The 15,524-nt window shown below is 39.3% G+C and overlaps 1 protein-coding gene and 1 pseudogene across 1 annotated transcript in view; both read left to right on the top strand.

The window, feature by feature from the left end:
- The window catches only part of gabra2b (gamma-aminobutyric acid type A receptor subunit alpha2b), a 42,436-nt gene that overhangs the window by 11,459 nt on the left and 15,453 nt on the right, over positions 1-15,524 (top strand). The window contains exons 4-7 of the mRNA XM_087799515.1: positions 5,944-6,011; positions 7,665-7,885; positions 8,378-8,460; positions 8,966-9,109. Coding sequence (XP_087655641.1) covers positions 5,944-6,011; positions 7,665-7,885; positions 8,378-8,460; positions 8,966-9,109 — 516 coding nt within the window. The remainder of the gene's footprint in view (positions 1-5,943; positions 6,012-7,664; positions 7,886-8,377; positions 8,461-8,965; positions 9,110-15,524) is intronic.
- On the top strand, positions 11,935-12,881 carry LOC148071387 (uncharacterized; annotated as a pseudogene).

Genomic DNA, 15,524 nt, shown 5'->3' with positions numbered 1-15,524 from the left:
TCAGGAAAATTGAAGATAGATAAATGTTTCTCTTCTTGTGTCACTCCTCACATCATCTTTCTTGTTCTGTATTTCATTTGCAGCTGGTCCCTCACCCCAAAATCAGAGCTTATCCCTCAGGACCTGGTGCCATTTTAAATTTAAATTCCTGGGGCCATCAGCCCAGAAGATGGCATATGGGCAGCAACCTCCCTAAGATTGGCAGCGCTTCATTTCTACAGCTAAACCAATGCTGCTAGCTTGTTTACAGTTTAGGGAACAGCCGAATTTAATTAATTAATTTTTATCTGCCACAAAACAACAAGAAAGATGAAGACCTTAACCATTCTGTAGACAAATGAATAAATCATCCAAACATAAATTCCATCTCTAACCTAAGTGTGACGGAACTCTCAGAACATACATTTTTATCAGCGGAGCCTTATTGGAGCCCACTCCTATCCCCCTCCCTCACATTTCGTAGCCAGTCACATACAGTACATACAGATGACACTGAGAAGCAGAATTGCATGTGAAGAGGAAAAGGAATTTTCCACATGGAAGACACATTAGAACTGTACATCTTATCTGCGGGATAACATGTTAATGCTTTAATGGAGTTTGGCTCCTAACACGTTTTTAAATGCTGGAAAATAACATCACTGCCGCTGTGGGGGTGTTTTATATATTAATATGCTGTATGTATGATGCTAATATTTGTATTCTGCTGTCTTCTATTCTTAATTATCTGTTTGAAACATTTAGCCAGCCAATCAATCATTTATCGATCCAGTTGTTACATATTGAATTAGGCGGTACAATATTAACAGGACAATAACTATGCCTGAAGCTTGGTTTGTAGCTAAGGTTATAAGAATGGAAGGCAATGACAAGTGAATGATGTTGTTGAAGGTCCATCAGCATCTAGGAAGGTTTTGGAAGGATTCTTGCAACAAATCTGACCTTAATCAGGTCCAATATTGAATGTACCACAACAAAAACAACTAAGCTTACACTTGCTATTTATGAAAAACTGTTGGACAATGGATACCTCACCGCAGGATGAACACAATGATATTAACTAGCAACAGTAGAAAATATAACCTAGCAAAAGCATATACAGTAAAGTAATGTCATTTGCATGTGACTGTGATGACAAATTCACGTTCCATCATTCCACCGGTTGTTTTATGGTTTTTATAATGTCAAATGCCCCCCCTTTGGTTGAAGCAAGTGCAGTCTATAGTGGTTAGGAAAGGCTGAGCAAAGAATTATTATTATTATTATTATAATATTTGATGTTTATTGATGTATGTTGCACAGTGGACCAAAACAAATTCCAAATTAGTGGACCTTCTCCACTATTAATTGCAAAAAAAAAGGATTCTGATACTTATTAATTTCTATTTTAGCAAAGCACCTTAGTCTCAATCAGATATTAGCGAGTGAGTGAAGTAAGACATACTGGCTAATGTGTGACAGAATTGTAGCAGTAATAGTAAATAAGGAAGCTGTGTAGGCCAGTAATGAGACTGCCAGAAGTAGCTTTGTCACTTAAAGGACTGCAGGATTGTTCCTGCAAATCATACACACTGTAAATTTGTAACTAAATATTAAATAGAATGTTTAACTTTTTCCTTGTGGATTTGATGATTTTGTTGTGGTGATTGCTACCACTCAGTACATCGGAAAAACCAAATACACAAATGCACATTAACAATGCAATGATAGACAGTAAATGTTTTGTAAAATGCAAACATTGTTTGCTGTTTGGCTTTTAACAACTGTTGTACTGCAGAAGAATTGATCTCCTGTTGATCCAATTACAAGATGGAAAAAAAAAAATGTAGCACAGACATTTTCATGATTAACCAACGTGTCTCCTCTGTGCTACGGAGAGGTTTGAGAGAAGAGAGCAAACAACCACAGTAATCGCTACAGCAGTAAATTGTGGGCTTGGCTAAATGTGCTTCACTTGAATAAATGCAACGCTAATACACAATAGGCCAATAAAGTGCCAATTGGTTTCATGAGTAAACACATCGTACTTCTCACAAGCTGGTAACACAAGTGTGGTCTTGTCCTACCTTAATTCTGCATTAGAGGGGCGACATAGCTCAGATGGTAGAGTGGTTGCCTGCAGTCCAAAAGGTTGCAGGTTCAATCCCAGCTCCAGACAAGCTTGTGTTGTTGTGTCCCTGAGCAAGACACTTCACCCTGATTGCTCCTGATGGTGAACTTGGCGCAAGTGTGCATGCCTACTCACATCAGTATGTGTGAATGGCTGAATTTCCCCTCGCGGGACTAATAAGGGATTCTAAAAAAAAAAAAAAATTTACAATGCCTACTATACCTTTGTTTACAATGCCTACTATACCTTTGTCTGAGAAGTAATGTACAATTGTATAAGAAGTAATGTACAATTGTATAAGGGGTAGATTAATACATCCATAGCAGTGTGATGGATGCTTGTCTGTTCACAATCCTTCATTGAAGTAAACATATATGGTTGTTAAGTATTACATAATTCAAGAGGACGTTAAAAAATGTTTTTTTACTTTTTACAACTGTTTTCTTTTTTTCTCCGTTGTCAAAATAAATCAAATTCTACTTAATTCTGCTCCAGAAATGATCAGATATGTTTTTTTTACGATATCTGCTTTTTTATCTTTATTTATTTTTAACTTGGATACTGATCTTCCACCAATTCTTGGTACTTTTCCCTCTACCTTTCTTGGGCCTCCTCCACCCTCTCCTCCCAGGTAATGGTTACCAACCAATATAAACTCTTGATGTTTGCTCTAAAACAATTTTTAGTTGTTAATAAATAACTAAGATGCATTTATTGCCCAAGGATGCGAGGATGGAGATTTATAGTTCTTCCACAGTAACAGTTTTAAACATAATTTCCATGCAACATGAATAATTTAGTACAGTTGGGTTTGTTGAACCATAATAAATTGGTATGATGACACTGAGCACATTCCACTGTGTCCAGAGATGACTATGGTCTGCCACCAGAGAGTCGGTCCTGCAGCACTTATTGCTTAGCCTTACTTTGTGTTTGTTAAGTAAAGTTTATGCTGCATTAAAGGATAAACTTGTGCACAGTCCTTTTCTCTTCTCCTCACCATGAAAAAATTTGAAGAGATTCCTAAATTCTTCTTTCTACATTCGCATTTCCTAAAAAGTTATTGTGTCGCACCACACACAAATGTATAAATAACCAAGCAAAACATTTGGAGAACTTGAATGCCCCACTAAACATTGTCTCACTCCCTCTGATTGGAAGATCCTTCTTGTTTAAATGTTTTTTAAACTTGATCATCTTAGACATTTGTCAGATTTCAGTTATTCTTCAACCTCCTTTTGTAGTGGGATGGTTTGGCTGTTAGGACTTTAGTGTCTTGTATCTTCCATTATTCAAATGGAATCTGTTCTTATTCTTGGAGCCTTAAACTTCATGTTGATGATAACACATCTTGCTCTGCTAAAGAACTTTTAACTTTGACTGAAGCCTTTAATTTTGAGCAACATGTTTCTGAACCCACCCACCGAAAAGGACACATTTTAGACTTAGTTTTTACTCTTGGCCTAATTATTTCTAATGTATCTGTACAAGTTTGTGTCTTCTCGTTTAGACGATTGTAAAAGTTAGTTTATTTTCGTGTCTAAAGAAGAAGGAGCTGTCTCGCCTGCAGTTAATACAAAACTCTGCAGCAAGAATTCTGACCCGCTCTAGTAGAAGAACTCACATTTCTCGGATCCTTAAAACTCTTCACTGGCTTCCAGTTTCTTTCAGGATCAACTTTAAAATTCTGGTTCTTACTTTCAGAGCTCCTCCTTACACACTAGAAAACCAAATAGGTATAAGTGGAACTGCTGACAATCTATATGCTTCCAATAGGCAATCTTATCAGAAAACACTATGAACATTCATTCTTATGCTGATTACTACCAACTGTATTTGTCAATGAAACCATATGAAAGTCATGAGCTAACACGACTACAATTCTACAATCCAACATCTTAGACAAACCCGTAACTAATGATCTAGCTTTCCATAATGGACTGATGCTAGCACAATTTTAAAGAATCTTGGCACCTTGACTATGTGTTTTGATCAGGACTTAATTCTCTTTGCTCAGGGGGCTGAGAAAAGTTTCTCAGAACTCTTCACTTAATTTTCTGACTGACTGTGTGGTCACATATCTACTGTGCTGTCACCTTTACAGTGGCTTCCAGTAGAATTTAGAATAAATCCTTCTTTTAACCTACAAATCACCAACATACATCACAGGTCTAATCCAAACAAATCAGCGATCTAGGATGTTACAATCCTTAAACCAACCAACTACCAGCTTCAGTCCAGAGCGCAGACACCATCTCAATGTTCAAGCGTAATCTTTAATTTTTACTTTTAGATGAATCCTATAGTACCCAGGCTCTGCCTGAATCAGCCCTTTTTGTTATACTGCTATAGGCTTAAATTGTTGGAGGAAGAGTTTTTAGACACCAAGCTCTCTACCACACTTTTCTTTTCCATCTTTCCTGGAGCTTCACAGCTCCGGCTCCACCTCTGGAGGTGCTGCTGGATCCAGGATCTCCTCCACAATGATGTAAACTGGTCTATATTTCTCTCCATGACCATACCTTACCTCTGCTTCCCAACTCTGTACTCTCCTGTACTCTTCCCTACCTTTTCACCAACCTAAATTCTACACCACATAAAAATGTCTGTTCCATTCAATTCATTTTCACTGGATTTTTTTTTTAAAAGGCAATTGGGATTAAGTGATGTTTGATGTTATTCTGAATGTCTGTGTATCCCTGATGTTAGCGCATCAACATCTCTGCATATTTTATACCCTGCCCCAACATAATCTGTTTGGGGGGCTGGTAAAATAAATCATCAAGATTTTTTCCCCCTTAGGTGCTCCTTTTCAGGGAATTGTACTATTTAAATACATCATAGAAGAGGAGAAACCAGATTAAAATAATATTACTAAAAATAATGATAGTAATTAAATGAGTTAGGTTCACTTGTTTTTCTGGTTTACAAAAATAAAATCAACCACAGTATTTCTCACTCAATGAATTGCAGTTGTCTCCCATCAACCTGCTACTTTCAATTGACATCATCCTATAAATAAGAAAGCAATGGCGTGATATGTCTTGATCGAGGAACATGGATTGCGGGCCGCCTCGCTAGGCATGAGACCACTTTACTGGCAAGCAATGATCGCTGTAGATTGTACTTGTGATTCTGTTTGCTCTGTCCTACAGAATCAAAGTAAAGCTTTTTGAATGGACTAAGCATGAGCGAGGGAGCTTCAGTAATTATTGACAAAAGCTATAGTGTAGAAGTACCAAATGGACCAAATGCAGCAGCCGCTGATGCAGGAGCACATTATCACTTGAGTAGGGAGCATATGAGGCTCCCCTCTTCCTATCTGTCACATTGGTGTGAACATTTAGGACAAATTTTGTACGCTTAAAAACATAGCATGCATGACACCGCTGCTAGATTCAGTCTTGTACAAGTGGGTTATGTTAAGGTTCAGCACGGGTCAAGTATCGTGAGCAACCACTAAATTCAATCAGTGACGTGAGCATGGCTATATGCCACTGTGGTTAGATATTATGTGAATGGACATTCATATTTAATATATTGTTTAATCATAGCAGTGTTTTTCTTTACCCAGGAATGATGCAGTGATTGAGTGGCTGAAATGATTAAAAGCTCCTGCCTCCTATTTTATTAGACAAGAAAGACTTGTGATTACAAAAGTGCTTTTGTCTTGAAAATTGCAGTATAACATTCACTTTTCCTTCCTCTAACTCTTAAGTTAATGTTTAATTCAGGATTCATACTAGGCTACATGTTAAATAATTAAAGGAAACAATTTAAAAAAGACATGTTTAATGTTAACCAATTGTTCTTGATGGTTGTTTTCCCTTCAGACCGGGTAACCGAGGTAAAAACGAACATCTACGTCACAAGCTTGGGACCGGTTTCTGATACAGACATGGTGAGACATTTACGTGTGTGACATTAACTCATTGTTTTTCAATCTAGCCTGATTTGCCTCACTTAAAAAGGAAAAAAAAACATCTTGTTATCCACATCCACATTTTGTGCTCCTTGGTTTTCTTTACACGCACAAAGCAGTGCTGCTTGCTGTAGTCCAATTTCGATTAATCCGACAACTTTCATCTTAAATAAGTTTTTACTTTTGTTATTCCAGTCACTAACTACGTATATAGATTCTGGCTTCCCTGTTCACCATTTGGCAATGCATGACATACCATCAGCATATTATATTGTATAAGATTTGTGTACCTGCTGATTGATGGATTGACAGTAGAGTTTTGGTAGCCTCTGGATGATGTGTAGAATAAAAAGCACTCCCCTGGGAATAAATGCATCACTTGTCAAATGAGATCACTTGTAATCTATTGTTTAGGAAAGTGCTGAACATGATCTAAGAAAACAGTCTAAATAAGCTTTAGCCATGACTGCACATTTGTTAACATCATTTGCATAATAAATTGAAATGACAGTTAGTTGAATGATGATTAAGGCCTTTTATAGTGTGAATAGTGTGAAAATTGAAATCTGAAATGAAATATTGTGCATTGAAACATAAGTTTGGTCTTTTATGGCGCTGCAGTGCGCAATTGAGTGTTGAGTGTTGTTTAAGTTTTTGCATCCAGAGTGATAGTAAAAGCTTCAGTGCAGTACTTACATAGAAATAAGGAATCAATGACATCTCCTCAAATGATTTATTCATAAATCCATTAAAAATACACATAATTCTCCAGCCCTTCAATGGATTTTCCATCAAAAATGGGCTACAACGGCAGGAAAGACTTCCTTTTACTAGTCAAAAACCTCTAGCAGAACCAGACTCAGTGTGAATGGCCTTCTGCTGTGAGTGGCTGGGAGGTAGAAAAGAGACGAGGAAAAGAAGAGCAGAGAGAGAGCGGAAGAGAAGAGTGAAGCAGAGGGATGCATTGCATTGACACCATCATTGCAGGATGAAGGAAGTGCAGGATCCAGGAGCATGCTCTGGAGGAACTGTGAAAAGAGGGGGGAGTTGGAGAGGAAGAGGACGAGTTAGAAGTGCACAGGTGTTGAGACATGATGCAGGAACGAAAAGTAGAGCGAGAGAGCTTGTGTATAAAGAACTCCTACGGCAATCCTAACCTATAGCAGCATGAGTAAGAGCTTGGCCAGGCGGAATGAAATGTACCATTTTTTCCACCTCTTGTTCATCCTTCATCTTTTATGCAATATGAACTCCTGATTTTAAGTTGAGTTTATTTAGTATTATGTTATTCATTATGTACCGTCATTACACAGCCACAATTTTCACTTCCTACACAGATGTTTATAGTGAGGTTCATGGTCATTGCAGCCTTTACTACTAACACTAGATCACATATATATATAGATTTACATAATGTAAATAGTTTCCAGTAGTATATGCAGACATTTCATTATGATCCATGATCTACATTAATCACGATTAATTTTTAAGAGGTTTTTTAAGATTGCACGTCAAGGGTTAGTCTTAGCTTCAGATTAAAATGGCAGACTTGAAAGTTTGAATATCCACAGGGAAATCAAGCATAATTTTGGATCAGCAATAACTGTTAAATACTTTGCATCTGTATTTCAGGAGTACACCATAGACGTGTTCTTCAGGCAAAGCTGGAAGGATGAGAGGTTAAAGTTTCATGGTCCGATGAACATACTGCCCCTCAACAACCTGATGGCGAGTAAAATCTGGACCCCTGACACTTTCTTCCACAATGGGAAAAAGTCAGTGGCTCACAACATGACCATGCCAAACAAACTACTCAGGATTAAAGATGATGGGACACTGCTTTACACTATGAGGTAAATAAGAAACACACCAAGATCACTCAAGCATGTTAGATGTTTTTTAACATAACTTAGATAGGCTTACTGTAAATTGTAATACCCAAATACAAATTCTGTTTAACTGTTTAATTTTGAAAGTTTTTTTAAAGAGCAACTAATGTTAAAAGGCTAAAAGCACAACAAAGGCCCTCAGAGTTAACGGACATGCGCGATGACAGAAAACACACACACCTGCGACAATGCAGTCAAGTTTGTTAATGGTTTTACTTTGTTTTCGTTTTTTATTTATTTATTTTTGTCAATGTCCTCACTCATAGCACATGTCTTTAAAATTCTATAAAGCTAAAATTACCAACTTCACCTGTAAATTAACTGATTTTTCTGCCTCATTTAATTTTTAATAACAATGTGTTTTGAACAGTGCATGTATCTATATGAGTTGTCTGTGGTGTTTATTTTCCATGCATATGTATTGCATTCACTTGTTTTTCCATGCCATCTGTGCAGGTTAACTGTACATGCAGAGTGCCCGATGCATCTGGAGGATTTCCCAATGGACTTCCATTCCTGTCCACTCAAATTTGGCAGCTGTGAGTAACTGATGATAATAGTGCCTGAGGAATCTTTAACTTATATGCAATGTTGGCTTTTCCCCGCCCCCTCTACTTATTGATTCTTGGCCAATGGAAAAAAAATTGGGGTTTAATTGAAATACATGGCTCATGCTTCTGGCAGCGGCCCATCAGAATTTAATAAGTTCAGTTCATGGAAAAGCAATAAAATATATGAATAGTTTGGAAATCAGTTCAACGATTTTACCTTTTTTTGCTCGAATGGGACAAAATTTAGATACAACTTTATTTTCTACTGAGAAAGGCTGAGTCACATGCAGCAAGTCAATAGGTATGAGAGTATTAAGCAAAAGGTTGTAGTACTTCATATTCTTCTTCTTTATTCTAACGTTTGCTCTGGGTATTGTCATTCCTATCACAATGAAGTCAAAAAATATCATATCCGTCATGTATTCGGTATTTTCTTAACCGTTTCTAAAAAGGCCACCCCTGATTCACTGCCTCTCTTGTCCCATCCTTTCAGACGCCTACACAATCTCAGAAGTGACTTATGCCTGGACTCTGAACGCCACCGATTCAGTAGTGGTTGGAGGTGAAAGCTCTCGTCTAAACCAGTATGACCTGCTGGGACAAACAGTGGGACAGGAAACCATCAAATCTAGCACAGGTAAGATTTTGTTGTGATAAGACCAAGCCAAAATATCTCTTAACTTCCTGCGCCCCTCATTCTTTGGACTTAATGTCCAGCTGTTTTTAAAACAGGCCTCAGAGAAAAAATATTAAATGCCTGGATTACAACAGCACAGCACAGCACAGCACTTGCATTTCTCTCTGCTTCTTAGACCTATACAACATTTGAGAAAGATCATTGCCGTGTAGACTGTTTCTTTATTAGCAGCACTGGGGTTGATTAATGACTTTTGTAAAAGGCTGTTTAGATGACACATTGATTGAAAATAGACAACTAATAACACACTGTATTGCTAGTTGGGGAGCTGCAGCTATTACAGCCACATGCTTAAGTTTCTACCATGGTTATTTTTGGGATTAGCTCAGGTTAGGTCATATGATTAGCTCAGGTTAGGCCATATGCATTTATTGATACGAAATAGAAAAGTAAGGAACTAATGATGCATGACTTAATAAAAATACAGCATATAATTCAATATATTTGGGGACAAAGCAAAAATTAAATGTCAGTGCTTTTAGCAAAGCTATATTTCTGTGATGTCAATATATTGGGATCAACCTAGATAATGTTGTAATAAAAACCTTTTTTTTAACCCATCTTAGTAGAAACATCTTATCCATACAATAATACTTGCATTCTTTTTTTTAGTAATTCTAGATAGAACATGGATGTAACTTTATGTATGTAGTTATTTTGCTGATGAAAGGATGAAGTTAATTTTTGAACAGATAGTCCTTCGTTTGAAAATCCCCTCTACTTCTGACACCTCAAATGGCCATATCTTATAAATCTGTGGTGTGGAAATCTATCACTTTCACGATTAGTTGCTTAGATAGAGTGTGATACAATCTGCAGAGACAGCACACATCTGCAAATGTCTGACATTTAGTTATATTCAAGATGATATTCTGCTGTCTTTTTCTGTATATCGTGTGGGTTCACAAACACACAAAAGATTATTCAATAAAGTGCAATGATGCAGTCATGCGTTAACATTTTGGACCCAGTGAGGGAGGATGTTGGTGTGTAACTAAAATGGAACATTTCTCGGAACTGAAACCACAAGACAAATCAGAAAGCAAATCTGAGCTTGGAGATTGCAAGTCAAATTTAGTTCAGAGTATATATTCAGTTGATGGAAAAAAAGAAAATGGACAGCCAGTAGGGGAGGGTAAAATCGTGTACTTTGTCAAAGGCTGACGACAGATCCAAGAAAACCAGAACAGTGTATTAACCCGAATAAGACGACATCATCATTTTATTGCTATGCCTCAGAATTGGTCCAATTTTTGGCCAAAAGTGGGAGAAAACACAAGATAGAAAAGTGAGCTGGAGCTCTCGGTGAGCAGTGCGCACACCTTTCCTGGTATTTTTCTCTCAAATGTCCGTTCAGTCTGCAACAAGATGGATGAGCTGACACAGATGATGAAAAACTATACAGACTTTTCCTAATCTTGCTCTTTGTGCTTCACGGAGACGTGGTTGAGTGAACGTGTCGGACAGGGCGATTCATCTGGAGGGGTCCCAGCTCCACCGCGCGGATCGTCTCCTGGGACTCTCTGGGATAACCAAAGATGGAGGTGTGTGCTTCCACATCAACAACTGCTGGTGTACAGACGTGACTGCAATCTATCAAGACTGCTCTCCTACTCTGGAATATTTCTTTGTTAACTACAAGCCATTTTACACTCCGCATGAGTTTGCTTCATTCCTCTGGCCACTGTTTACATCCCGCCGAACGCATATGCGCACGAAGCACAGCGCGCTCGCAGACCAGATTCTACATGTGGAGCAAACCTTCCCAGACTCTCCTGTTTTTGTGCTTGGTGACTTCAACAAAGCGAATCTCAGCAAGGAACTGCCAAACTACAAACAGATTGTAAAATGTGCCACCAGAGATTACACGTTGGATCATTGCTACACGCTGTAAACCACGCATACCGCGCTTTCCCCAGCGCAGCATTCGGCTTTTCAGATCACGTGATGGTCCATCTTATCCCCACTAAGCCTGTGGTGAGGAAAACAAAGATCTGGTCTGAAGAAGCTGTGGAGGAGCTGCACACTTGTTTGGAGACCACAGACTGGGAGGTATTCAGAGCTGCTTCCAGCAATCTGGACGAGTACACGGAAACTGTGGCGTCATGGATCAGTTTCTGTGAGGAGCGCATTATGCCAAGGCGCACCAGTGTGTTTTATCACAAAGACCAACCCTGGTTTACACCTACACTTAACCAGTTTTGATGTGAGAAGTAAGTAGCTCACAGAAATGGAGACAAGAACCGCAGCAAGGAGCTGAAGTTCTGCTTGAGAAGGGAGTTGAAGGAAGCTAAAGTTGTACACAAATAAACTCAAGCAGCAGTTCTCGACCAATGACTCGGCAGCGGTGTGGAAAGGGCTGAAGAGCATAACCAACTACAAGCCTCCCTGAACAATCTTGCCCTTGCTCAGAGCTTGAATACACACTCCTGCTGGTTTGACCGTTCGTCTGCACTCAGCACCTCCGACACCTCTGTTATCTACGGCATCTCTCTGGTCTTCCCCTCCACCACCTCCTCCCCCTCCAACACCGCTGTGGCAACTCCATCAACGGACAGCACAGGCATGGTTGAGACCCCCGCCCTCTCTCCCTCCCCTGCCCTCTAAATCCTGGAGAGGGACATCTACAGACAGTTTAAAAAAAAAAAACCAGAAAGGTCCAGGACCAGACAATCTTTCCCTGTCCACTCTGAAACATTGTTCCAGTGAAACCCAGGATCATGTGACTGAATGACTACAGGCCAGTGGTGCTAACATCTGTAGTCATGAAATCCTTTGAGCACCTGGTACTGCCGTACCTCAAATCCCTAACTGCCCCCCTCCTGGATCCACTGCAGTTCACCCTACAGAGAGAACAGGTTTTTAGATGACGCAGTAAACCTGGCCCTTCACTTCGTTCTACAACATCTGGACTCCCCAAGTACCTATGCCAGGATCCTGTTTGTGGACTACAGCTCTGCAGTCAACACAATCCTCCCATCTCTGACAAACTCTACCAGCTAAACGTGCCGCACTCCCTCTGCAGGTGGATCATAAATCTCCTGACGGACCGGAGCCAGCATGTGAGGCTTCGTACAACTGTCTCGGACAACTGGATCCTCAACACTGGATCCCTTCAAGGCTGTGTACTTTACCCCTGGCTCTTCTCCCTGTACACCAACTTCTGCATGTCCAGCCATCAGTCTGTTCAACTAATCAAGTTTGCAGACGACACCACCCTCATTGTACTCATCTCAAACTAGGATGAGTCAAACTACAGGAGGGAGGTGGATCAGCTGGTGTCCTGGTGTAGCAGCAACAACCTGGAGCTGAACGCTCAGAAAACATTGATGATGATCGTCAGCTTTAGGAAAGTCACAGCCCTACCATTGCCCCTTACCCTAGCTGACTCCTCCACCCCCTTCTCCATTGTGGACTCCTTTCGCTTCCTGGGCACCACCATCTCACAGGACCTTAAGTGGGAGCAGACCATCAGCTTCCTCACCAAGAAGGCCCAGCAGAGGATTTTTTTTCCTGCGGCAGCTGAAGAAACACCTGACCTCATCCACACCTCATCTATCTCTGTGTGGTGTGCCATCGCCACCACCAGGGACAAAGCCAGACTGTAGCGCTTTGTGCACGCAGTTGAGAGGGTGATCAGCTGTAAACTTCCATCCCTTTAAGACCTGTATGTCTCCAAGACCGGGAGACGTGCAGGTCGGATCAAAGCTGATCCTTCTCACCCTGGCACAGACTCTTTACACCACTGCCATCAGGCAGGAGACTGTGTTCCATCACGACCAGAACCTCCCGCCGCAACAATTCCTTCTTCCCCTCTGCAATAGGACTCATGAGGGGTCCACATTCGCATGCTTAAATGCATTAGGAAAAACCCCTGTGGAAAGGGAGAGGTTTACCATTTTGGTAATGAAGGGGCCAATTACATCACTTTAATAAAGAGCATACACAGAAAGATGGTAGACAAGCAAAAGGAGGGTTTCATCTTGCTCACCAGTGCCGAAATATCAGCCAGAGTTAAAGAAGAAGACCCACAAGGTGCAGACAGGCTCAGCTACACCAGGTGTTCCACAGAAAATGGGAGGGATGTTCTCTTTGGTCAATTTAATTTTGTCAATGAAAGATCTTAACATGCAGGACAGCAGGACACACAAGAGAATTGATAGTTTCAAACAACACTTTGGGGCGGTAGATATTAACACATTAGAAAGCTCTTGTAGAACCAACAAAGATAATGAAGTGAACCCCTGTGTCTGAATCACCTATCTCTATAAACAACAGCCAAACCACCCCCACAATGACAGGGACGGTCTTCCCCTACGACAGTGCAGCCAGTAGGACAAAGTTCATTAAGATGAATAATTCTGTCTCTCTCTGCCATGTCTCTGAAAGACACAATACAGTAAATCCAACTTTTCTCTTGTGGATAAATCATTCAGAGAAAATGATTCATTTTCAATGGAGCGAGCAATCAACAGGCCGATATGCAGCGCTGATGACGTCACTGGAGCAAAGCGGGACCTTTTGAAGGCTACTGCAGCGGTCAAGTGGGCACAGCTATACCATACCAGGCAAACGGCAGCGCTGACACGTTGTCAAACACATCACAGGGAGGAATGTAGATCAGACATCGAGCATATCCGATGACGTCAGGGTCCAGGCGAGCTGCAGCAGCTGCACGTCTTCTCTAAACAGAGAGTCACGACCATAGATCCATATGGCTTGAGGCATATCCTTAGAGAGATGAGCATAATATCGGCATAAAAAGTTGTGAAAACAACTGTTTAACACTCAATAATGGTCACAGGCAACGCCTCAATTATTGAACAATTAATTTGGCTCGTTCTAAAATGTAAAGGTTTGATAAATTTGATGCCACTTGTGTAATTAAATATGGAACTAGACATAATAAATATTTTGTATTTTTACATTACAATATTCGATGAAATGCTTGTATTCACTTGCATGCATTTTGGCCCAGAAACCTGAAAAGATTCATTATTTGTTGATTTAATCATAACACAACTTTAACATAATAATTAATTTACACTGATAATCATCCAAGTCTTGGGTTCTGGGTTCTATTATTCTTTAGGAGATTAGAGCCGATCATATACACCAATGATTGTCCAGCCTTTTAGCTGTGTTCAAAAACATAACTAAGTCAAAAACAGGTAGTGCTTGTGCAGTATCTGGTTACAAAAGCCTCAGACAGTGCTGAATGATCGTGAAGGAGAGGCTTCTTAAAATAGATGTGATTTATGTGTGCAAGGTGACTGACAGGATAAATAGCAGCGTAGAGTAAGTGTGTATGTAAAACTACTGAGGCTATAGTAAAACCAAAATCCTCTTAATCACCCATAATTTAATTGTGGGTGGAACTAAAGCTTTACCTGTCAGATAAAGGCATGTTGGGGACTATCTTTAAAAAGGGGCTTGTCACCATGGTAGCAGCACTTGTTGCCATGGAAACGTAACACACTTGTCATGTAATATACACAAATATATACAATATAGCATTTTTTGCCTTGACTTATATGTTAATCAGTGTAAGATGTAACTGTAATCATTAACACTCACCATGTAGACATGAACATATTAATTTATTTACGTATATATTTTTTTATTTACATACCTTCACCAGTGACAATGAGAGAGAAAAAAAAGACAATAACAATATTCTGTCTGTCCTGGGTGAGGTATCCAATGTCCGACAACAATTCTTCAAGTGCAATGTTAATGCATAGGATTTGTTTTTCTTGTACATACAATGCAATGCATACAATACATCAAATACATACAATACATACAATACATACAATACAATACATACAATACATACAATACATACAATTAATACAATACATCAAATACTTACAATGCATAAAATACATACAATACATACAATACATACAATACATACAATACATACAATACATACAATACATACAATACATACAATACATACAATACATACAATACATACAATACATACAATACAATGTATGTTTTAAGTATTATGGAAGTATTCATTTGATTGTTTTCATTTGATTGTTTTACATGTATTTATGGTTGTATGCTTGCTTGTATGGATGGATGTGTTATTGCTGCTGGACTAAAACATGTATCCTCTGGAGGATCAATAAAGTATCTATCTATTATACTTATTGAATCTCATTGAAAAATACAAAAAGTTACAAAGGAATTTCATTACCATAATGCCATCAAAGAAAGGAAAGAGTAAAAGTCAGAATCAGCAGCTAACAGTCCAGCTAAACAGGTAGCTTGCATTATAGAGATGCTTGAACTAATTATAAATCACTGTTGCTCCTAAGCTTTGGAATGTTCTTCCTCTCCC

This window comes from Callionymus lyra, chromosome 9 (assembly GCF_982586985.1).
Source record: "Callionymus lyra chromosome 9, fCalLyr1.hap1.1, whole genome shotgun sequence".
Taxonomy (NCBI): Eukaryota; Metazoa; Chordata; class Actinopteri; order Syngnathiformes; family Callionymidae; genus Callionymus; species Callionymus lyra.
Note: the sequence above shows the minus strand (reverse complement) of the source record. Positions and strands in the feature narration are given on the sequence as shown.